This window comes from Leptidea sinapis, chromosome 46 (genome assembly GCF_905404315.1).
Source record: "Leptidea sinapis chromosome 46, ilLepSina1.1, whole genome shotgun sequence".
NCBI lineage: Eukaryota > Metazoa > Arthropoda > Insecta > Lepidoptera > Pieridae > Leptidea > Leptidea sinapis.
Window position 1 is genome coordinate 5,496,946 of NC_066310.1, and position 26,749 is coordinate 5,523,694.

Consider the following 26,749-nt stretch of genomic DNA (forward strand, 5'->3'; position numbering starts at 1 on the left):
AATTTTGAGGGTAGGGACCTGTCTACTCTCTGGCTCCGCGTAGATTTAGAGGATCGCGTCTGCATCTATGCGTGTGTTTACAGGTCTCATAGTGGTAACGCAGAAACCGATCATCTCATGGGCTGCGTTCAAGCAGCAATTGGCGACGTGCTTGCACAGATCCCCTCCGCTGTAATCGTAGTCTTGGGTAATTTCAACGGGCACAATGCCGAATGGCTTGGATCACGTACCACACAGGGCGATCTGTGCATAATTTTGCATTGGCGTATGGTCTGTCCCAATTGGTTGAGTCGCCAACGCGGCTCCCGGATGTGGATAGCCACATGCCGTTATTATTGGATCTTCTGCTGACTACACATCCCGATCGTTACCAGTTCTCTGTCGACGCCCATCTCGGAACGTCCGACCATTGCCTGGTCAGGAGTGTAGTACCCATCCGACGCCAACGTCGCATACCACCAGCGACCCGCCGCGTTTGGGACTACAAGTCAGCAGATTGGGATAGGATGCGTTCCTTTTTTGCATCCGACCCTTGGGGCAAGGTTTGTTTCCCTTCGGATGATCCTAGTGCCTGCGCCGTTGCAGTAGCCGATGTGATACTGCAGGGCATGGATATTTTTATACCAAGCTCTGTAGTACCGATCGGTGGCAGATCACAGCTCTGGTTTGATGCGTCAGTTAAAGCAGCATCTGACTGCAAAAAACAGGCGTATCGAACTTGGGTTGCGGCGCTGGGCACAATGGATCCGAACTGCAAAGTTTTTAAGAGGAAATATAACCGTGCCTCCAGATTTTTTAAGCGGCAAATCGCCCGTGCGAAGTCTAAGCACGTCGTCAAAATCGGCAAGCAGCTTTCCAGTTACCCGACCGGAACATGCAAGTTCTGGTCGTTGTCGAAAGCTGCTCGTGGTAACTTCAACCAGCCGTCCATGCCGCCGTTGCACATGGGGAATGACACCCTGGCCCATACGGCAAAAGAGAAAGCCGAGCTCCTGTGCGCTCTTTTCGCCTCCAACTCGACTCTTGACGACAACGGAAAAACACCGCAGACCATCCTGCGGTGTCAGAGCTCTATGCCTGAAGTACAGTTCAGACAGAAAACTGTTAGGCGAGCTCTGTTTTCGTTGGACGTCAGGAAGTCGAGCGGGCCGGATGGCATTTCTCCAATCGTGCTCAGAACGTGTGCCCCTGAGTTGACACCGGTGCTAACGCGTTAATTCCGGCACTCTTATTCCAAAGGCGTAGTCCCTGACTCATGGAAGTCAGCCCTTGTCCATCCGATCCAAAAAAAAGGAGAAAGTTCGGATCCGGCGAACTACAGGCCTATTGCTATCACCTCCCTGCTCTGCAAAATCTTGGAGAGCATAATTAGCCACCAGCTGTTATTTTACCTAGAGGGTCACCAGTTGATCAACGACCGACAGTACGGCTTAAGCCATGGATGGTCGGCAGGTGATCTTCTGGTGTACCTAACACATAGATGGGCGGCGGCTATTGAAAGCAAGAGGGAAGGCCTGGCAGTTAGCCTGGATATAGCGAAGGCCTTTGATCGTGTATGGCACAAGGTGCTCCTCTCAAAACTTCTATGATTTGGGCTTCTCGAGAGCTTATGCAAGTGGACCTCCAGCTTCCTCACTGGGCGTAGCATACATGTCGTTGTCGACGGTTTTTGCTCGAATCCTAAGCCCGTGAACGCTGGAGTGCCCCAAGGCTGTGTACTATCTCCCCCGCTATTTCTTCTGCATATCAATGATATATTGGACACCTCCAACATACATTGCTATGCAAACGACAGCACTGGTGATGCCGTATATACGGGCCATGCAGGTCTCTCTCGGGAAAACGTCGACCAGTGCCGGGAGAAACTTGTGTCTTCTATCGAGTCCTTTCTCGAGAAGGTCGCGGTATGGGGTAAATTGAACCTTGTCCAATTCAACCCCCAGAAGACTCAAGTTTGCGCGTTTACCACTAAAAAAACCCCATTTGTCGTATCACCGCTCTTCGATAACATTTCCCGTAAAGCCCCGCCTAGTATCGGAATACTGGGTCTCGAAATCTCGAGCGTTTGCCAATTCCGTGGCCATCTGAAGGGCAAAGCCAAATTGGCTTCGAAGAAGCTGGGCGTCATCAATAGAGCACGGCAATACTTCACGCCGGCCCACATTCTAGCACTCTACAAAGCGCAGGTCCAAACACACATGGAGTGTTGCCACCATCTGGATGTGTGGCAGTCCTCCACAGTGCGGTTTTCAAGGAGCTTTCTTCCACGTACTACAAAGCTGTGGAATGAGCTTCCTTGCGCGGTGTTTCCGAGACGATACGACATGGGTACCTTCGAAAAAAGCACGTACACCTTCCTTAAAGGCCGGCAATGCTCTTGTGATTCCTCTGGTGTTGAAGAGAATGTGGGTGGCGGTTTGTCCTCCTATTCCATAAAAAAAAGGTTCCCTTTGTAAATTCTAAGATGGATCTAAGCCAAGTCTAACTAGTTTGAACTAGGGACACGTTTTAGTTATCTCAAAGAAAAAAACCAATTTACAAAATTATTATTTTTTAATAGTTTTGTCTTGCGTTGTGCAGTAGTTTCGGTTTAGACTGCCCTTAATATTCGTTTTTCAGATGTTGCAATAAATGCTTTTGAAGTCGTAGGCGTGGGTCCTGAATCTGAAATTATAACAGAAATTAGTTAACCCTAATTTTTAGGTTTTAAATATGTTTTGCACATCATGTACAATATAATATAATTAAAAGGATTTTAAAGGTTAATAAACTTATAAACTATTTAAGATCAATAAACTTATTAAACAAAAATATAGATACTAAAATATTTAATAAATAAAAATAAATTTAATAATAATTAAAAATAAAATATCGACAATCGATAAAAAAGTGTCAAACATTACCGATAGATTATAATATTATAATTTTTACTCTAGATGAATTAAATCAATACTCTATCACTTTAAGCATTCTTTATTAGCTCTTAATCCCATCTGACCGGAAAGATTTTAAACCACATATATGTATACTATAACTTTTTTATTACATTGTATAGCTTAGAAATATCTTACGCATTTATTCTATAAATAGTTAAGCAAATTACCCTGAATAATAAACGATTAAAGTTCTATTCTATTCTATTCTTCCTACTGTGGCTTCTGTGGAAGATATACCACAGATTTGCCAGAATCACGTTAGATTAGACTACCAAGCTTTGAGTATGTGTCTTCTAAATTTAACGGTAATAATCGGTGTTCAGATTACATAAAGTTTAATTTTCTAATAATATCTGAAACAAATAATATACATGCTTGTAAGACTATAAATGACATACACAAATAGAAATACTTAAATAATTAATTAATATAAGTACTAAATAATATTTACAACTTAATCTTATTTATTTTAATATATTTACACAAAATATTTACAAAAGGAGTGTAAACTAGGGAGAGGAGACATTTAACGGAGGTTGGACGGGGGACTTCAGCGGGTATATAATTGTGCAGAGAAGATTGCATTAAGGGACAACTAAAGAATAAATGATCCATGTTTCCCTCATCAAGGCCACAATCACATAGAGAATGATCCCTAATTCTAAGTTTTGCTAGAAATACTGGAGTGCAGGCATGGTTTAAACGTAAGCGGCATATAGTTGAGATTATTGTTTTATTATGAATATAAATAAATAAAGAAAACGACAATTCGTAAAAAAATCGTTAACAGCCACTTTTATTTTGAATGAATGACATGTCACATGACATTCAAACCAAAACAAACAAGAGTCGAATTTATTATACCTATTAGAGCGAGACCGCGTTTGCCGCCATTATTTTTAGTACAATTTAATTCATTTTCAATTTATTATAGAGTTGCTTCAGGCTGTCTAATATAGTAAAGGGACTGTAGCGACAAGTGAGTAGATGCTAGAGCTAGACTACTGTCTGTCCCTATCTTTAGTTGCATATAGTCTTGCATTCCGTACCAATAAAATTTAAAAGTAAATAAAGTAAAAACTAAAAACGAAATTGCTATGAAAGTTATGAACATTGAACAACTTAAAAATAAATAATTATTTGTGATTAATTAAAATTTAATGCACGTTTTCATTAATTTCTCCAACGCATGTTGTTGTAGAGTCGATATTGTGTAATTTTTACAAGAGTAATTTATAATCTAAAACAAAAAAGCCTTTTAATTACCTAATTTGATTACATATCTTTGCTTAAGTTTCTAAGTTCTGTAGATTACACAACGAATTAAGAAAAATGACTTCTACTCGAGCGGCTGGATTGGTGATATATAAAAATGTTAATTGTTTAATAGAGTTTCTATTATTACAAACATCATATGGAGGACATCACTGGACACCACCAAAAGGTTCAGCAATGTAATAGGTAGATTAAAGTTTATTGCATTACTTCTAAACATGTACGTAACACATATTTTAGGTCATGTTGATCCTGGTGAATCAGATTGGGAAACTGCTTTAAGAGAAACAGAAGAGGAAGCTGGCTTGTGTGAGAAAGATTTAGAGGTACTTCTTAAAGGTTTTGTTTCAGATTTTGATTTTTGAAATAAAATACTTTATAATATTTTTTCAACAGATTCATAAGAATTTAAACAAAACTCTTTCTTATAATGTTAATGAGAAACCTAAAGAAGTGGTGTACTGGTTGGCAAAATTAAAGAATCCAAATACAGCAGTTAAACTATCAGATGAACACCAAGACTTTAAATGGTTGCCACTTCAACAAGCTCAAGAAATATCCGGCTTTGAGGATATGAAGATTTTGCTGTCTGAATTTCATGAATATGCTATAAAATTGGAAGGCAATAAAAATGTAGAGTAACACTACTAATTTTGAAATTTATCAGCAACCTGTAAATAAGTAATATGTATACAATAAAAAGTAATATAATATAGTTTTATGGACAATTGACTAATTCACATAAGATTTTGATATCCTATATTACCTGCTAATTAGATTATAGATGTTGGCAAAACTCTTCCCAATATCTCTTCTTAACAACTAATCGATTATTTTGTAGCATTTACAAGCAAAACAAAATTTGATATGATTGTAGTCCAACATTATATTGTATATATTGTGATAATTTGGAACCAAAAATTTTGTGCATGTGTAATACACAATATTTTTACCATGGGTTATGGATGTCCAAGTATCTTGATAATTTGAATTTGTAGCAAATCTCACGAAGATACCTTATTGTGAATATCAATTGAGGCAAACATCCCATTATGAGTGCTAATAATATATAATCCATAATAATTTGTTTTATAAATTGTTGCCAAGAAAAATGTTGGGTTACTGTTCCCATCTGAATTAATTATAAATACTATTGTATTGTAATAAAATATACTGTGAATACCATTCCAAATCAGTTGAACCTTACAGATGAACTATTTTTGTAGGATAGAAGAACAAATAAGCATTCTTGTCACCTAATGATACAAAGTCACTGAATAAATCAAATGAGTGTTGTAAGTAAAGTGGTTTATTTGGATGTAGGCCATTAACCTTATAACACACTGTTCGAAGTAAATCCATCGAACAGCATTATATTACAAATATTGCTTAGTAGACAATATTAATTACTTAAAACCATGTGTTGCCTTTAGTAAGGCAGTACGCGAGTAACCATTGATCGGTCCGGTCCTAGTTACCATTAACCATTTGTCTATAACCATTACAGGACTGGTCCGAGTAACCATTTAACCATTTTCACCAATTAATAGTAGAGATCCGCATACTCACTAGCAAGCATCATAGATAATTTAGTATCTTAAGTAAATAAATACTTTTACCATAAAACCAATATATATATCTACTCCTAAGTGCACCCCTTTTTCATGGTCCTTTGAGCCAAATGAACCAGCGACCTATGGACCCCTTTTCACACTGTGCAAGAAAATTCATTCAACCTTTCATGTGTTGTAGCATTATTTAACCACAAGTATGTATTAATTGTTTCTATCTGGCCAAATATTAAATTCACTAATAATTTAGGTTGTTAACTCTAGCTATAATCTATGTACAAGTATCTCTTGTTACTATTTTTAAGGTTGAGCCAGTAAAACATCGTCTTTACAATAAGTGGTTTATTAGAATTTACAATTACGTCTCACATTACTTCATTTAATGTACGAATATGGTATTAGCAACCATGCCAGGCGACTGTTGAAGCTCGAATGGCTTCTATTCTATTCTTCCTACTATGGCTCCTGTGGAAGGTATACCACAAGTTTGCCAATGTCACGTTAAGGTAGACCACCAAGCTTAGAGTATTCTTTTACTAATTTTAATGGTAGTGATCGGTGCTTAAGATTGAAACAAGTTTTATTTTCTTATACCTGAAACAAATATACATGCTGTTAGGACTATAAGGGACATACACAAATATAATTACTTAAATTATTTGATATACGTACTTAGTGCTATTTACAACTTAATCTTATTTATTTTAATATATATACAAAAGGAGTGAAAACTAGGGAGAGGAGACATTTAAAGGAAGTTGGGTGGGGAATTTCAGGAGGTATAAAATTGTATAAAGAAGGTTGTATTAAAGGGCAATTGAAGAATAAATGATCCACGTTTCCCTCATCTAGACCACATTCACACAAGGAATTGTCCCTAATTCTTATTTTAGCCAAAAATACTGGGGTACAAGCATGATTAAAATGTAAACGACAAATAGTTGAAATCACTGACTTGTTGGGAATTTTAAATTTGGAGAACCAAGGTTTCTGAGGAATTACGGGTTGTAGATCTCTATAAAATTTGCCTTTAGAGTTTTTGGAAACTTGCTAAATGCTGGACCAACTCTCATGCAACTTGGGTTTCAGGATGGTGCGCAAGTCATGGGAGAAAATTTTTGAATATTGGAGGGAACCTGTTGCAATAGCTGTATTCGCACAGGCATCTGCATTTTCGTTACCAAGAATGCCTGAATGACCTGGAATCCATGCTAAAACAATGTTAATATTGAGGTCATAGCATTCTTTCATTGGATTTCACAGTATTGATGAAGGCAACTTTTGGACTCGAAAGAATAATAGAATTGTTCATGCCATGAGACTTAACAAATAAAATTGCTTCAAGAATGGTAATAGAGCTGTAACTCAGTATAATTCTTGTTGAAGGAATCCATGCTGCAGCACCAACAGGGCTCATGTCTGTTTTTGAAGCATCAGTGTAGATTTTAAAAATCAGAGTACATTATCTGAGAAAAAGTTTTATTGGCTTCTATGGAAAACTTATCTATACCTAAGTTTAAAATTACAGATGGTTGGAAAGTGAGTGCACTAAAAGGCATAGTAAATAGAGGCAATTTAGAATATTGGAAGAGGGGGTAAGAGAGGTGAGCGAATAATAAGTAACTGTGGAGAATGCAGGGTCTTTTGTCTTCAGGAATATTGTTATTATTGTATAAAGCAAATAGTTGGTCTAATTTTGGAAGCAAGGGATGTCCACAACATTCAGCTAATTTGAGAAAAAAAATATTGGCAAAAATTTACGGCGAAGTGAAAGGGGAGGTTCCACACACTCTACTTGCATGGCATTAATGGGGTTAGATTTCATGGCTCCTAATATTATGCGTAAGCATTAAGCCTGAATTTTGTCCAGTTTATTCAGACCTGCTTTATTTCCTGGGATCAAGAACATAGTGCCGTAATCCATGTGGCTGCGAATGATTGCATTGTACAATAATTTTTAGGTGAAGGGGTGAGCTCCCCACCAGACACCAGATACAGAGCGCAGGATATTAATGTTTTTCTCACAACCAAATCCCTAGAATTTTAACATTGGTAACAACAGGTAACTCAACATTATAAATTTTAATTTTAATATGAGGAAAAAGTCTTTTATTTTTAAATAAAACTACTTTGCTTTTAGCAGTTGAAAGTGACAACCCATGTTGCATTAAATAATTAGCAAGATATTCAAGTGCAAGATATTTAAATTAAAATCTTCCAGTTCAGTAGGACCTGACAGATTACCATCTGGTCGCGCGGGTAATCTAAAAGATTATTTTGAGTGGACTGTATGGAAAAAAAGGTAGCGGGGTTCGTCTCCTAGTAATACTAATTAGCTCAAAGCAGTAAAACTCCAGGGACTAACCTTGATATCTTCTGCAGGCCTCGCCAGGACGTCCTTCACTTTATTATACCACAGACACAGCTCATTTTCAAATTAATGTAAATTATGAAGAGCTCAAAATATTAAATAAAAAGCTTATAATATGAGGTAGCGGCGCGGGCGCGTATTGAACGCACGTTTTGAGATGCGGGGGTCGACGTATACTCTTCACGGTCGCTTCGCGAATAATGCCGCGATCCAAGTTAGCCCTTTCATTCTACGCAATGAAGCTAATTGGCGCAACCATCCCCCCAGCCTTAGGGTGTACCCTAAAGGAAAGGAATGTGAAACGCGAAAAAGAGAAAAAAAAACAATTAACGATACAAAAATTGAACAAAACAAAAAAAATAAAATAAAAAGATGCATCACGCGCGCTTATATTGAAGAAATGAATAAAATTAAAAATAAAACAAGATATAACTTAACCTACAATGCGGATTCGTCCAAGTGACGAATGTAAAAAGAACAGTAAGTTTATTGAGTGGGCAGAGGACAAAGCTTTGCTACTGGTCGTTGGTAAGAACCATTTTTTGTACGCACACTCGCAACTCTAACGACTCCATCCGAACCTGGGTGGACGTCTTCAACTATGGCGAGCGGCCAACTAAGTGGTGGACAACTATCCACTTTAATTATAACAATTCTACCCTTATTCACCGGGTTCGTAACAGTGTTCCATTTTGATCGCATTTGTAGCTCATGGAGATACTCATTTCGCCACCGATTCCAATAACTTTGGAGCAGGTTGTCTAATAACTGTTTACGCTGTGACAAATTAATATTAGTTTTTATGTCGGGTGCAGAATGAAACGTACCCAATGGCCCTAACGTTAAAAAATGAGCAGGGGTTAGAGCGACCGGTTCAGCGGGATCGAAACTTAAAACAGTAAGAGGACGTGAATTAAGCACGCACTCGATTTGCGTGGGTAAAGTATACATTTCTTCATAGGTAAGTAAAGTTTCACCTATGACGCGTTTAAGGTGGAGTTTGACACTACGTACGTGTGTTTCCCAGACGCCACCGAAGTGTGCGCAGCTGGGTGGGTTCATTTTCCAATTAATGCCTCGGTTTACAACTTCATCCTTAAAGGATGCACAAAATGACTTCGACTTTAAGAATTTATGTAACTCATCAAAATGAGTTTTTGCACCTACAAAATTCGTTCAACACCAGTATTTATAAATGGCTTCGCTTCGTTCACGCGGGGTGCCGGTAACACTGACATGTACGGATTCTGTGCACATGGATTAGCTCTGAAGCACTTGTTACAAGCTCGAAAGCGTTTTCGTACAATATCACGCCCAGCCATAATCCAAAACTTTTGTCGTAATAATGATAAAAGTAGGTGAGGTCCGGCATGCATATATTTGCGGTGATAAAAATCTATGATCATTGCCGTAATATGATGATTTTTAGGCAACAAAATGGGATGCTTAGCTTCAAACGATAAGGAAGATTTATTTAGTCGCCCTCCAACGCGGAGTAAACCATCCTTATCAATGAACAGCCAATAAGGTAATAAATATTTTGGGACCTTGCACTGCTTTTGGATCGCTGAAATTACATTTTCAAAAAACAAAAATTGCAAGGCGCGTAGCACAGCGATCTCCGCTTCAAATGATCAACCATAATAAATTCAGCGCGTGGAAGTTTATGAACAAAACGAAAAACATACACGATAATGCGTAATAATTTTCCCCACGACGAGATGCGCGATGAAAGTTGAAGAAGAAAGTTTTCGTTTGATGAAGCTGTTTTAACTACCAGAGCTTGGTCGGTTAGTTTAGAATCATCTTCTTCATTGTATGTAAAATTATCCAACGGCCATGACGATAGATCATTTCGTGCCCACGGTGGGCCATGCATCCAAAGTGGATGAACTAATAATTGAGCAGGAGTTAAACCCCTAGAAATACAATCGCTAGGGTTTTGCTTACCCTCGACATGATATAAATGTTTAGGCGCGAGATACTCTTGTATCTTTGAAATGCGGTTAGCGATAAAAGTATCAAACCGATGCGGGGACGAATGCGTCCAATATAATGCGACCGACGAATCTGTAAAAGCGAACACGTCATGTATTTTACAACGCGACTTTACAGAATCACGGATAAAATTAAGAAGTTGTGCCATAAGTAGCACAGAGCACAGCTCTAGTCTAGCTAACGAGACCATACGTGTAGGTGCAACGCGGCTCTTAGCCATCGCCAACGTAATGCGGTTAGGTTCATCTGGAATAACAACACAAAAATATACAACGGCACCGTAGCCTCGTTCGCTAGCGTCCGAAAAACCTAAAAGTATAACGCGATGTGTGGCGCTATCGATACCAAAGAAACGCGGAATTTCAAAATTATGTAAAAGTGGCAACTCCTTCCTAAAGGTTGCCCAAGCTGTACGAATATTTTCTGGTGGTGGATCATCCCACCCGACGTTCGAAATCCACAATGCCTGAATTAATAACTTTGCATATAAAATAACAGGTGCACAAAAGCCATTAATATCCCACAGCTTAGCTACTGTCGATAACATAAGACGCTTAGTACATTCAGGCCGCGGAGTAAAATTAATAGCAATGCGAAAAACATCTTCGCGTGGACACCAACTTAGCCCCAAAATTTTTAATGAATCATCATTGTCAAAATTCACACTGCTTGACAATCGATTCTCTTGCGGTATGGCATTTAGAACCTCTGCTGAATTACTGACAAATTTAACTAAATTAAATCCGCCCAATTTAAACATTTTAATTAAGTCCTGCGCTAAGCTGGCCACCACTAGAGGGTGTACGTGTAGATACGCACAAATCGTCCATATTTATGTTATTAGATGCAACGTCCGCGGCGCGGGGGTACTGACTCTGTTCCTCAGTTGCGAGCTGCCTCACGGCGCGCATGGCTAGATAAGGGCTGCAACGCAGGCCGAAGCAAACGCGAGTAAAATTATACATTTTTGTATCAAGTTCGTTTTCAAAACGATGTAAGATATTTAAAAAACGCCTATCCGTATTTCTTAAAATAAGATTTAAAAACATTTGTTTAATATCTGCAGTGAATGCTATTTTATAAAGACGAAAATTAAAAAAATAATTGTTGTAAGATCGGGTTGCAAATTAGGACCTGAATGCAAGCAGTCATTTAATGAAATGCCTGTCGTAGTCTTGTGACTCGCGTCCAACACTACGCGGAGCTTGGTGGTAAGTTTGTCTGAGCGACAAACACCATGATGCGGAATGACATAAAATAAATCCCCCTCTTTCACTGGAGGCGCGGGTTCAATAATACCACTAGCTAAATATTCGCGAAGAACACTGTCGTACGCTTTACGTAAAAGAGGACTCAAATTTAACTTTCGATTTAAATTTTCGTAACGACGTTGTGCAGAAGTTAAAGAATCCCCTAAACACGAGGGGTCGCGGTTGAAAGGCAATGCCGTAATAAATCGGCCGGTGCTGTCACGTGTCGTATTATTTTTAAAAAAGTGTTCACATTGAAGTTCAGTAGGTGACAAGTACTTAGCAGAAGGCACCTCTTGTAAAAACCAAAAACGATTAACTAAATGTTCGAGAGAATCCTCAGTCGATGTGAAAAAACTACAAATAGAATTTTGTTTTTGTACAGAATTATTAATTTGAATATTTTCTACGGAACCAATTATAATAAAACCAAACGCCGTCTCTAATGCGTCCGGGCGGCCAACTATCTTACCCGATCGCAAGATTTCCGTAAAAACTTCGGATCCAAGTAATAAATCGATATGACCGGGTACATTGTACTCCGGGTCTGCAAGCGTAACATTTTGTAAATAACTAAGGCATGATGTATTTATTTTTGCCGAAGGCAAATTGTTTGATATTTTATTCAATACAAATGGATTAATATGTAGCGAGTAGCCCGACTCATAACTTGATATTAAAGTTAAATTAGTATAGCTCCCTATTGGGTATGCTTTGTCGCCAATACCTTTAACAGAAAGTGAGTAATCTATATGTTTCGTACGAAGTCCTAATCGTTTGCAACACTGTTTCGTAATAAAATGATTTTGTGAACCCATATCAATTAAAATGCGAATTTGTTTTTGCGAACCATCTTTACAAAGTACTTTCACGCAGGCCGTACCTAACAAAACGTTCCCGCTACGAGCGGAGGTCTGTACAGCGCTTTACATAGCGCACACAACATCACTCGTAGTGTTATCAATAATATCAGCTGAAGCGGACGGGCCAACTTCAGAGCGTCGATGCACCACGTTCTTCGCGCCGAGCGTAAACAGGTTCGCCCGAGCTGAAGTACTCGCGGGTGGGGAAGATACAGCCTCACCGCCCGGAGCCGCCTGCTCATGTGTAGCAGTGACTGTTGCTCGATTTACTGGGTTTTTATTATCGATCCAGTGCAACATAGTATGATGCTTATATCGATAATGCTTACATACGTTTGTCGATTTACACACCGAAACAGTGTGTCGTAAACTTAAACATTTAATGCACGATTTATTATTTTTAATAATATTAACCGTTCGCGAGGCGTCATATTCTGAAACCTCGCACAATCGTAATAATGATTGTGGGTTTTCGAAAAACAAACAATACAGGAATTACTGTTATTATTATTATTATTAGTTACAAATGATTTCAAAATAGTTTTAGATGAAGTTGAAGGGTTTGATTGTGATTTGGACTACGTATTTAATGAGCTGTGACGCTGCAATATTTTTATTTGATCGCGAATAAAAACAATAAAATCTTCGAGTTTTGGAATATCGCAATTACGCTTATTCATTTCAAATGCGCGAGTAGTTTCGCTGTCGACCTTTTTAAGAGCAAAATAAAATAAAGTCGCTTATATCATCTAATTTTAAATTTCTTAAGGCCGACACAGACGATGCAAATTTATCGACGAAATGTTCCAGCTGGTTTGCGTTAGCAGTGGCGTGTGGTTTGTAATCAAAAATAGTGTCTAAATACGCGGTCGCCAAAAGCCTCTTATCCTCATACCTATCGACTAGAGCCTGAAAAATAATGTCATAATTATCAGGTGACGGAGTTATGTCTGAATACACTGACAACACTTTGCCAGTTAACTTACCAATTAAATAGTATAATTTATCCGACTTGGAAAGTGAGGGGTTATTGTGTATTGTATCCTTGAAACTAGAAAAAAAGATTGGCCAGTTGCGTACGTCTCCGTCAAATCCCTTTAATTCGACAGGGGGGAGTTTAGCTTTCCGAGGTAATAATGAATTATCAGCGCCTTGAATGTTCATTGCCGTTTTCGGTTTATTTAATGAAATTTGACGTTGTACAAAGAATCTCTTCAAATGCGATAAGTTTTTTATACCCGGGCACGCATGCAGGGTCAATTTCCATTTGGATGCGATTTAAATCGTCTAAAACCTTTTCGAAGTTTAATCGAATCGAATCAACCCCCGACGCTTGGGTCAAAAATTTTTCGATAAGTGTGTCATCGGTTAAATTTCGTGATAAATCATAAATGCCTTGGGTCCTTTCAAAATAAGCCGCAAGTTTGGCTTCCAATATAGCTACTTGCATCAATTGTGACTTCGACATTCTTATGCAATGTATTAAAATAAATGTAAACAAACAAAATTTACAAGTACCCACTATAAATTTGTGGAACGAATATGAACGTACGGTTAATAAGACTATGAAGGTAGATTCAAATTATCGTAATAGGGCGCGGTTCGTATAATAATAAGACTGATGAATAGTAAAGGTAGGTATATTAGGTATGTCTATTCTAAATAGAAACGGTTGCGGAATGAATATTAAATAAAAATGCGACCAAGTAAAGAGCATAAGTTATTTAGTTAATTTAAATAAATGCGACGTGGTAAAACATAACATTTGATTAATAATGGTGCAATACCACCAATAAATGTTACGAGTAAACGTACATAAAATGATGCTATTTATTAAAATAAATAGGTAAAATACGATGCGGTATGTACTATGTACAATTAAGAAATGCGTATATTAATATTAACTAGTTAGTTACGAATGCTTGGTCAATATAAAACATAAATTAAATGAAAATGGTATCTAGTGATGCAATATTTTATGCGAATGGCACGTGTATACACCTGACAATTATATTCGTTGTAGAAATCACCGTCTGCTGGCGGTACCCGCGTGTCGCACGGTAGCACGCACTGCGGCGCCCATGCCGCGAGTCTTGAAATTGTTTAATCACCTCGTAGAAGCCCGCCCTGATTGTGATCTATTTACTAATAGACTTGTGCAGTTGCTGCTCCAACGTTGTGAGTCCTCGCATAATAGCGTCTAACATTTATAGTTTAATGTACTTGATTATTGTAATTGGTGTTGTAACCGTTTTATTCAAAATAAATAAATAAATAAATAAAGTGCACAATTTAACTGATTGGATGAATCCTGTATGGACTTGTTGGAAGTATACAGAACAATATCATATGCATATTGCAGTATTTGGCAGAAGGGGGATACAGAGCTATTGAGGTCATATGTATACAGATTGTAGAGAAGGGGACTAAGGACTGAGCCTTGAGGTAAGCTTTTCCAAACTGACTTAGGAGGGAGGTAAGAGGTTGGACCTTTGATAGTGATGGTTCTTTCCATTAACATGTTACATATAAAACGAGATAGCTTCACGGGGATACTCAGCTGGTTGAGTTTACTCCTGAGTAGAGGAAGTGATACGTTATCATATGCAGATTCTATGTCAAGGCAAACTCCCAAAAGGTGTTCTTTACTGAGGAGTGCTATTCTTATATCAGTTGTAAGGATGCCTAAGCTATCTAGGCAACTCTTGCCCTTTCTGAAACCATATTGAGAGTTGGAAAGGATTATTGTTTTCAACAAACCACTCAAGTCTGTGTTTTATCATGATTTCAGAAACTTTTGCAAGAGTAGAAGAGAGGGCAATTGGTCTATAGCTTGTGGCTTCAGATGGATTCTGACCAGGTTTAAGATTTGTTATTATTACTTGATTTTTCCAGGGTGGAGGGATGACCCCAAAATCAAAAAGGTTATTTATAATATCTAGGTAATATTTCTTGGATGTAGTTGATGAGTTTTTGATGAAAGAATAGGGGATTCCATCTGCGCCAGGAGCAGAATCAGCTAGACCGTCTAAAGCGAGAAGGAGTTCAGAAAAAGAGAAAGGAGACTCTAAACTATGAGTAGAGGCAAGAGGGCTTGGAGGGGATGGAAAAAAGTCCATGTTTGGAACTGAAGGAGGGGACATTCTATCTTAAAAGAACCTCTAAATTTTTTAATTTGTTTCCAAACCATTGAGGATGAAATTCTTGGAGACAAATTTTGGCAAAAGTTAATCCAGCCTTGCTTTTTCTTTTTTTTAAATAAATATGTAGCTTTAGCCGCAACTTTTTCATAGTGAATAAAGTTAGAAAGTGACATGTTTCTGTTATATGTTTTTTCCGCTTACTTCCTTTCTTTGGCAGCAGCAGTGCTGCAATGAGGAAGGGTTTTCGAGGGGGATTACTTTGTCAGGGATAGATATGATTATAGGAAAATGGTCACTGCCATAGGAATTTTGTAAAATGTTCCACGAAAAGAGAGGAGCCAGACATGGAGAACACAAGGTGAGGTCAACTGCACTTTTGGGATTTTGAGAAGGTGAAACCCTGCGGGTAGCAGAGCCATCATTGATAATACACAGATCACACTCATCAAATATGTCTAACAGAGTGAGGGCAAAATAATCTCTGTGGCTTGAGCCCCATGAAGTGTGATGAGCATTAAAGTCTCCCATAATAATAATAGGAGGGGGAATAGATGAAATTAAAAAGAGGATACCAGCAATCATGGTTGACTGAGGTTGAGGCACATAGATTGAGACTAGAGAGATGTTCATAACCTTTGCTGCAACGATATTTATACCTGGATGAGGACTAGGAAGGGTAATCGAGGAGAAGGGAAGGGTGCGTCTTATTAATAAGGCGTAACCCGCACCAACAATTTCTGCTCGATCATCTCTAAGGCATACATAGCCGGGGACCCTGAAGTGTGAACCAGGGACCAGCCATGTCTCAGAGATGGCGATGGCAGAAGGAAGATATTTATTTATGAGATGTGTAAGACTGGGTTTTTTAGGACGTAGGCTTCTGGTGTTCCATTGCAGAATGGACACTGGGGCCATGGTTATTAACTAAGGACAGAATTTGTGAAAGTTGATTGGCAACGTTGGACGGTAAGCTTAGACTGTTTAGTTATCAGGGATAGAATGATGGACAGGAGAGCCTCCAAGAGGTTATCATCCTGCGCTGATGATGAAAAGTTGGATTGATGGGATAGTGCAGAACCATTCGGGAAGGATGATGGAACATCGGCAATGATTGCCTGATGAGCAGCACGATCGTAGGACTTACTTAAAATGGGTCTGGAGCGTGAAGGGAGTGTTACAGTTTTCCTGTAACTGACAGTAGGAGAAATGGGTGGCTGAGTGGTATGAGTTGAGGAAGAGTTATGGGGTAATGAAGGATTGAGGAGAATTTCAGAGTAAGGCTTTACTGATTTCGGGCAACGGTTTGCTGCCTCTTCATAAGATAAGTTTTCCTGAGACATGATTGCTTTAATGGATTTTTGTCTACCATGTTCAGGACAAGCTTTGTTGGTGGCAAAATGTTGACCTGAGCAATTTATACAAGAAGCCTCTTTATCAATAACCTCACATGTATCACCAGCATAGGATTGGGCACATTTGAAGAACCTTGGCTTGGATCTACATACTGTTTTTATATGGCCAAAGCGGCAACAATTCTGGCATTGGATAGTAGGTAAGAGGTAAGTTTCTATGGGGAGGGAATTGTGGAAAAGGTAGATTTTTCCCGGAAGCAATTGGCCTTGAAATGTTAATACAATGGTTTGGGTTGGTACCCAAGTCACTTTACCCTCCTCAATTACTTTCCTATTGAGTCTGCGAGCCTTTAAAATCTTTCCACAACCAGAGAGAAGATCAACCGACTCCACAAACTCATTCATAGACAGGTCCACTGGGACTTGACGAACTATACCCATCTTGGTGATGTTATAGTTGGGAATTGTTGCGGTATATTTATTAGCGGCTAAAAGTGGGTTATCAAGAAAACTGTTGGTTGTTTAAATACTATTGAAATTTTATTTCTACCTACTTTTTTTATTCCGTCAGGGCAAATATTAGCGATTGTGCCTGTAGAGTAGCTGGCCGAATTTAATTGGCTTTATAGTGAGACCAGAGGCAGGGTCTTCTTCCGTACGGGAGACGTGGATCAAAAAAGGTCCTTTATCAAATGTTGTATACTGTTTGATACCAATAAATAACGATGGATCACTATATACATTTTGGATAGAGGCAGAAGCCATGTCCGTATCGATAATTGTTTTTTTAGGCGCTGCGTTTCCTGAAGAACTATCTTCTAGCCGGTGAGGGCAGGAATATCCGGTGGATCCGGAGGTCCCGGAGGAGAGATCTCCATAGTGTAGAAGTTAGTTGCTGTTAGTTAGGTTAGATGTATGATGAACAAATATCTATATTAAAATGTTAAGACCACTCACCAAAATAAATGTATAATAACAAAAAAGAAAACTGCTGCAATCAATTTTACAATAGGCTGCAGTAGATAAAGCCTTTTAAAAAAAGTGGTAACTAAAACTCGACTCACGCGTGATAGCTACCTTCGTACCTCTATAGGTATCTTTTTCCTCGACCAAAGAGTCCTCGACTGGCTTGCTGATCGTTTGTGTTAAAAACGTTAGTAACTGATTGACAGCTTACTGAACAAAGAGGAGGTTAAGTTGTCAGGAGGCAGATTAGAGAGAACCAACACTGTATATGGAATTAAAGTAGAGTAGACTTATGGTTTTAATATTTGTAACACAATATAACATGTATAATATAATTTTTATTCACCTACAATAATATTGATATTAAAATGTTTAGACTAGTGTAAATTCCATTGAGTTTCATAAAATTACTTCGAAATGTGTTTTGCCCCTACACTAATCAGGCATCTTATGAAGCTGTAACTTGCCAAAAACTTAAATGAGTGTATAATAGTATTTGTGCTCTTTCATATTTTCATCACTATAATAAGCTCTTCCTACAAAATAATCTTCATATGTCAAAATACTCCTTAGCCAAAGTATTTTTAAGTGCAAAGTTGTATACTTACAGCTAATATTAGTCTAGGGAAAACCAAGTAGGAACACCGCTGGCTGACCAATTCAGTTCGCCTGATGCGTAACTGCAGGAGCTTACCTTGTTAGATAGCAGTCTAGAGCTTACATATTCGTTGATCGCATTGAGCGCTAGTTTGATTCAGACGATACAACATGGGATGGTTCCTTCAAAAAAGTGCATAGACATTCCTAAAGGGCCGGAAACGTTTATCGATTCCTCTAGCGTTGCATGTAATCGCAACCAGGCGATCCAAAGGGGCCTAAGAGTCATGTTTGCGATTTTCGTCCGGGATCTCACATCTCTCATCATTCATTCATCTCTAATATACTAGATACTACTACCTTAAGAATTTCATTCAATTTTATTGAAAGAAAAAGCGAGAATACAGATACCGCTAATACCCAAACTTAACATTTAAACCTATTAACCTAGGCAGATGAGTGTATTGAGCACTCGTCTATCCACTTACCCATCTCTACAGGTGGGTGGTGGCGACTGGCGGTATGTAATTGTATTGCGATAAATGATTTTCAAGTATAACATTCTTTGGTATAACTGAAAGTTCTCTCGTGATGATATCGCTTTCCAATCAACAGAGTACATACGGCAATAAGATGGCCACAAAATACAAATATAATCTTTCTTAACAGCCGCATTATCCAAAAGAAAATTCAAAATAATAACTTGACAAACGAAATTTTACAATTCGTTACTATAATGGTTACTAATGTGATATTGACTTCCTCATTGTAACCAATGGCTAAATAAACCATGGATTTGGTCCACCGATAAAAATAACGTGTATACTTTTGACACTGTTTATGAACAAAATATAACATAAATGATTTTCTCAATAATACCACAGTCGAATGAAGCGAACACATTCAGGCTATTTAATTATAAGTGTTCAATATACGATATTACATATATATGAATATAGTAATTATATAAAAAGGTCCGCTGGGTTTGTACTTTGTACGACCGTTCTTCTCAGGTCTGAGGCATATGATTTCAAATAGGTAGATAGTTTTTGACGTTCATTATGTGAATTTAATCTTATTTTTATTAAAAATATTAGAACTTGAATTTGATATTCGCCTACTTGATAGTGAAACCTTGGTATGTGAGTAATCCATTTTTTGAAGCAAAACTTTTTTGCGCGTGACTTCAAGGTAACCGGACGACCATGCAACGGAACCGGAAGTCCGTTACGGGAAGATGGTGCAAAGTTTCTGTACCATCCGGTTCTTGGTTTCTTCGTCCATTGTTAGGACAGACAAAGGGTTCGAAGTTTCGAGCCTACACAGCCATATTCGTTAATATTCGATAACAATGTCATATTGATAAGTGATAATTAATAATGTAACCTTCAATTTCCTAATTTCAATTATTTAATTTCATGAGTGAACATTTTTAAACGTGCAAGTGGTATTAGTGAATTATAAATAGAATATAAAATGAAAATAATTATCAGCTATGAAATTAAATGATGGAATCCCAGGAATATTTTACTCTTTCACTTATAAATAAGAACAAAAGAGACAATCAGGAACCTGATTATGACTTGACCTGTAAAAAGTATAACGGCCTTACAAATAAACGAGGTATAAAGTTAAACTTGAGTATAAAAAGAATGTGGGCGGCGGATCACTTCACACCAGGTACAGATCGTACGCTCGTTTGTCCTCTATTATTCCATAAAAATAAAACATTATTACTTCACTTCAAATTACGCAATTATATAAGGCACAATTTTGGCCACACATCAACTCACGTATCACTGGGAGTCTTAGGAGGATTTGTTCAAGTTAATACCAGTAGCAGATACCAACGGAAATTACACAAAAATGCGAAATTCCCCTCCCTGCACGTTTCACGACATACATTCACCTCGCACAGCCACTTTTTGGAAAAGTAATGTGCCAGGTGCTGTATTTCTATGCCTAAAAAGTCTGTAAATATCACTTAGGACTTCATAATCCTTTTTTAACATTTATTATTAACATATGAGAGAAAATGAAGAGGGCCCAGTACTGAGCCCTGCGCTGTACCTTCTGTAGATATACATAGTTTTATAGTATCTGTATAGCTTTATGTAACAATGAGGTAATTAAATTATGATAATAAATAATTTATTCTAAATTCTATACTAAAATAACAAAGTTCTGATAGAGTCAAATAGTTATAATTCTCACAGTACATGAATAATACAACATTTCTACTTTAAACCAAAAAATAATAGTTAACAAATAATAAAAGAAACAGTAAATGCCTACAGTGGTTACAAACATCAACTCATTAACTATTGTATAACTGGGAATAAATATATACAATGGGTCTCAGTGAATCAAACCTGTGCAGATTCTGCTGCGAAGCCACTGAAGACCCCATACACATTCTTCTGGAATGCGAAGCCATTGCCAGAATCAGACTGGGGTGTCTTAAAACACCTTCACTTAAAGCAGAGGACATGCCCTGCCTGGAACCTCTGAGGATCATACGCCTTTTAAACTAATAGGTATCGAGGATATAATTTAAATCTCGGCACAGTAACACGTATCCTAGTTAGTAGCCTCGATTCGAGTGCAGGCGCGCTAGCGCTAGTAGGGGGCACAATAGATCCTAGGATATGAGTGCATTGAAATCCCCAAATCATAATAATAATATTGTGTAACATACACACCTGCAAAAATTCAAATTAAAAAAAAACTTTATTCACTCTAAAACTTTATAAGTTATTTAGTGCAAGTCACGACGAAGTACAATAGTTAAAATAGCATGCAAATGAGTGTAACAATATTCATCAACAATAAATTTAGAAAGATCAATCCTAACTATCTTTATCATTCAAATAATCTTTCACATTATAGTAGGCCCTAACGCCTAACATCTAAATGGTAATTTTTTCATACGATACATTTAAATTTTTTAATTGGTAATATTTTAATGTAATTTGGGAGTTTATTACTTTAAAAGATTTAGCAATTTTACGGAGCCTAGTAGATGGAATTGTGAGTTTATGTTTGTATCGAGTATTGACATTATATACATCACTATAATTTTTAAATTTCTTAATATGTTTATGAGCGTACAGGAGGTTCTCGTAAATGTACTGCCAGTATACTATCTAATATTAATTTCACTAAACTTTTCTCTCAATGAATCTCTTGAACGCATTTTATAGACTGCTCGAATTGCCCTTTTTTGCAGCATAAATATGTTACCAATATCTGCGGCCCTACCCCACAATATAATTCCGTAGCACATGACACTATGAAAGTAGCTGAAATACACAAGTATATCTGTTTCAACATCTGTCAGCTGCCAAATTTTTTTTATCGCAAATACTGCAGAGCTTTTTCTATTACATAAGTCTTTTATATGAGCTCCCCATTGAAGCTTAAAGTCTAATGTAATGCCTAGGTATGTTGTGGTTTCTATTATACATCAAGTTTGTCATTATTAATTTTTTTAGATGTTGGTTGATGCTTTACATTTGGAAGTGTAAACCTAATACATTTTGTTTTCCTTTCGCTTAAAAGTAAGTTATTAACATTAAACCAATTTACTACTTCAGCAATGTAGTGGTCAACCTGAAAGATTTTTTTTGCTTGTGTTCTATTTTAAATTATAGATTCTTATACGTTAGTATGTAGATATAATACAATACACATCCTAGTTGTAAATAAACACGAAGTAGGTGACGATACTTCCAAGTATCTGTAATGCAAAAAAAAAGTGTTTAACCCTTAGTAGGTCTCACGAAGAAAATCAAAAAACTTCTCACACGGTGTCCTAACGAATCCCAATTTATTAGCACGATTTCTATCAAAGTTATTTATATTAAGTCTCCACATTACACAAATAGTTTAATCATATTATAACTTAAAAAGGTGTTCAACACAATGATGTTAACTTTTTTGTATAAATTTTAAAAACGAAAATCAGTTATAGCAAGTATTTATAAAAATATTCCAGATCAATGTATCAAAATTTCTATAAAGTACTAGACTATTAATAAATAGTACTCATACTTCATTAACGTTGATTTTCTGAACTTACATTTAAGATAAAAGGTTTGTCCATCCAAAAAACCCCAAACGCCGAGTAGACCGGCTGTTCGTATTGCAGAATCTTCATCAAGAGGAATAACTCGTCCAACAGATCCCGTTGTGTATTTTCCATGTCAGGCTGAGAGATTATGCCATTCAGGATTGTTGCCACCAGCAGCTTCGTTCGTGTCATCTGCGGCCAAAGTTATGTTCTTAGTTCGAATACTATAACCACTTCCGATTCATTATTGTAGTTTTTCAGAGCTTATAGCTTAGTTATAAAACTATATTTACAATACTTTTTATTATGATTACTTGAAGTTAAAACTATCAACTGACCAAGAATATTGGCAGCATTTCTGCGTTGGATAGCTAGGTTGATCCGTCGGCCAAAATAGCGCTTGGGTTTTCAGTATCCCTATAATTGAGGCATGTAGATACTACTTTGTACATTCTCCACGCCTTTGTGCCCAACGGGGTCTTATTGTTATTTTTTCCGTATACATTCTATCAATATTGCAAAAATTTTGAGCTCTTAAGGAGAATGAAATTAATATAGTATCGATGTTGTAACAAGGAAATTAATGCAAAATTTTGATCCAAATCGTTCCTACCTCAGTGCGCATCCGGTAAGACGGTTCAAGCAACAGCAAAAGCATGACAGCATACAACACAATTGATAATAACTCCGCTATAATACCTATTAACGAATTGATTCCTCCAGTTGCTGTAATACCAAAAAACAATAAAAGTATACAGGATGTAGTATTGAAGAAAAAAGGGTCAAAATGAACCTCTCGGTTTCTATGCGTATTCGCGTTGTTTTTATAAATAAATATTTTTTATCTGTGTTTTTTTGCAGACTTGTAGTATTATTTAGCTTCTCCTACAGCATCTACCATCCGAGTTTTTTAACCACCGAATTCATAATCAGAATGTCTATGTATATCATGTCTATGTATATTATGCACGTAATTAAATCTTGTGACCTGCAAATAACAGCGGTGAATTGATTTCTATTGAATGAAATGGCTCACATAGTTTAATTAACTCGGTTGATACGGTGTACAGTGCCATCTCCTATGTGACGTCCCATATCCAAAACAGGCCTGCTCCATGCAGCTGGTGCAGACGATGCAACTGCATCGCCTAATTCTGCCACTAGAGGTCGGAGACCCACTCAATGAGAAGCACAGAGCCACTAGAGCCTAGGGTAGTTTAGACTATATTATAGCCTACAATGTATTTATTAAGAAAACTTGAGGCAGACTCGTGGGTCATTCCGTAACTTAAAATATTGCCAATGACTGATGGATGAGTTATGTTCGTGAACAGCCGGACTGCTGGACAGTAGTGTCAACGAGAACTCTGTTTTGTCAGGATCTTCGTTGTCCATTGTTGTGGGCATTCAACACGACAGCTTCACTCCACAAAGCTTTTACTTTACTTCACAGCTATAATAGTAACGTAATAAGAACGCGATGTACCCGGCATGTGCGTGCGACACAAGCGCTTCGCTCGATAGTTCTTCCCCGACTGCCCGCTCGGCGTTCACCCGGCGCCTGCTCTCGTGCGTACGCACTCGCACCGCACACTGATTACACCCGAGCTAAGACGAATACCGAATCATTATCATACTAGTTTCTTGTGCTCGACGTTCTTGACTATGACATATATTTTCTTAAAAAATACTTCACATACATATAAATGTTCGAATTAAATTTAACGGTGTGTGTAAATTGATGCATCTATTCAGAAATTCTGAAGTTTTTTTTATCACTTAGCTATTTACTTATTCAAGTAAGTTGAATGTGTGAGTATGTTTGTTACATTACTATGTTTTCATAATAATTATTTTGAATTTTAAAGAGTGCATTTGATTAGAGCATTATTCTATAGACAACTCTCCCCCTATACCTGTCCTAACATAATACCTGCCTCGTCACAGACGATATCACACCCGAAGCGGTATGACATATACTTATAATTCTCGACCAATAAGTCGATTATTCTCCAAATACATTTAAAATAAGCTAAAAAAAAAGTTATTTTAAAATTCAAACTAGTAAATCGTTTGAGAACTGTACCTACAGCGAAAGTTTAAAGTTCTGAGGAATCGGTTGAAATTATACGTACACCGTTGCGCAAATTCTGACGAGAAAGTAAATAATATAAGGGTAAAAGAGATTATTTATTGAAAAGTACCTTACATCCTGGCGATGGTAGACGCGGTCATGAAGACGTTTTTAAGCAAACGGATTGACTGAAGTGCAAGCTGAACGAACAGACTTAAATAATCATTGAGTTCTTTCACATTATTGCAAACTGTTATCAGCGAGCGGCCTATTTCCCTAATTTTACTACCTGCAAAAAAAACATACAAAATTTTAATGGATGACTGATTCCGGATGACATATTCAATTAAAACATCTGATTTAAATGGACCTCCCTTATGAAAAACTTATTGGTCGGCTGTTGTGACGTATTACCCCCGGAAGTGATACGTAACAATGGTGAAGGGACTAAATTTGTTTGTTCATTCAACAATGCAAACATTTTATTTTTGTGTTTTAATATTTCTAATTGCTCTTACACATTCAAGCAAAATCCTTTTTTACATGTATGTAAAATATTAAAATTATTATTGTTTCCAAGTGAGTGACTGGTATCAATTAAATGTTTCGCGAAATGTGATTTTTTGGGATGATTATTCCTAAATGCAGCAATATGTTCCTTTAATCTAATTTAGAAAATTTCGATTTATTTGACCTATTACAAGTGTCATTTTTGCCATTACATATTCGATATGTGTGTACTTAAAAATAAACAAAAACATTTAATTAATTCAGAACTCTATCCAGTCCCACCACAATTAAATACCAAATATTATGTGGGTAGTTTGACATATATTGGTCCAATAGCAGATAAAATAGCTAAAAAATTTAGGAAAAACAATATTAATGTGTCCTTCCGAACGAATCACAATATCAATCGAGATATTTTAAAATATGACTCAGGACTTGCAGCCTACAAGAGACGTACTGTTAATTACTTAACTGATTATTTAAAAACGAATAGGGTGTTAAAATCGAAACAACACACTGTAAAAGTAATAAATGTTATTTGCAATAGCAATTTTTTTTCTCTGTTTCGGTATTTATGGCAAGACTAGGTACTATTAAGACTAGGTACTATTATGATCTTGCACGTCTGAGATTCGTTATCATGAGAGAGATATCCGCAGTCAGTGGGGATCTGCTCCTATACAGAATCTGGAAGTTATTTGAATATTTGTTCCTGCGTTGCCGCTGTGTGACAGGCATATGGGAAAGGTAAATAGAGAGAGTCATCGCAGTCTACGCGCAGGCAAAGAATGGAAAGGTCATGTCTTTGAAGGATACAATATATTTTTCATTTAGTAAAAAAAAACGAACAAAGTATAAGTTCATTTACTAAGGTTATTGAGCCTAATTTAATGAACCAAATATTTAAGCTGGCGAGATAAAAAACGGGACAAAAGGCTCCGTTATAGCTCTCCTTCTCGGCTTAGATTAGCCTCTGTTTAAGGCATTTTGGAAAATAGAAAATATAACTTTTAAAGTACTCAATCATGTTTTAATTATAAATCCATGCTGCAAAAAGTATAGTACACCCACTATATTACTAAGAAAAAGTATCACACATAAGTATTAAAAAAAGAGTAATTTAAATCGTTACATACATAGATTATTAGTCTCCAAAAATCCTATTGTTGTTTGCGAGATATGAATATATGTTATTGGAACCAGCACTTGTTTATGTTGTACTTGATCATATGATACCTTCGTCTCTTTATGATTGCAGAAATCTGTAAGTAAAAAGGTTTTGCATGTATGTGGCAATACCTGAATAAGAATGTACACACATCAACAAAATCTATGGATAAGTTATGCCATTAAATCATGCGTTTATTCTATATTTGGGTATAATAAATACTATAAAATAAAATAAAAAATGAATAAGATAAAATACAGCAGCGGTAAATTTCTTAAATTGTTAAGGAAAGTTGCTCCAAAAATAATTTTCCAGTTTCGTTAAGAAAATGGATTTAATTTAATACATAATTTGGTGTTGTTAATCTTTATAGTAAATTTACTGGCAATATTTATCGATATTGCCAGTAAATTAACTGTTATGGCCCCCAATATTAAAGTTTTGGATAAGAATTCACTTCACCTTCTTGGAGCTCCATTATTTCCTGTTTCATTTCCAACAATCTAAGACGATCACATTAAAAAATTTAATAACTGTTTCAGACAAACTATTTCAAATTAATTCTTATAAGGCCTATTATTCGGTCTTGTTCATTCGTAAATT

General features: G+C 36.9%; 1 protein-coding gene and 1 long non-coding RNA gene across 2 annotated transcripts; one reads left to right on the forward strand and one right to left on the reverse strand.

Moving 5' to 3' along the window:
* The first annotated feature begins 3,882 nt into the window (after nucleotides 1-3,882).
* Nucleotides 3,883-4,930, forward strand: LOC126978022 (bis(5'-nucleosyl)-tetraphosphatase [asymmetrical]). The gene is made up of 3 exons (XM_050826756.1): nucleotides 3,883-4,380; nucleotides 4,452-4,537; nucleotides 4,608-4,930. The coding sequence occupies exons 1-3, from the start codon at nucleotides 4,269-4,271 to the stop codon at nucleotides 4,851-4,853; spliced, it is 444 nt and encodes a 147-aa protein (XP_050682713.1). The 5' UTR covers nucleotides 3,883-4,268; the 3' UTR covers nucleotides 4,854-4,930.
* A 16,992-nt stretch (nucleotides 4,931-21,922) lies between these two features.
* Nucleotides 21,923-23,128, reverse strand: LOC126978039 (uncharacterized). The gene is made up of 3 exons (XR_007732465.1): nucleotides 23,008-23,128; nucleotides 22,404-22,586; nucleotides 21,923-22,061 (listed from the first exon to the last, which is right to left on the reverse strand). It is a non-coding gene; the product is annotated as an uncharacterized LOC126978039 (long non-coding RNA).
* Nucleotides 23,129-26,749: the final 3,621 nt, after the last annotated feature.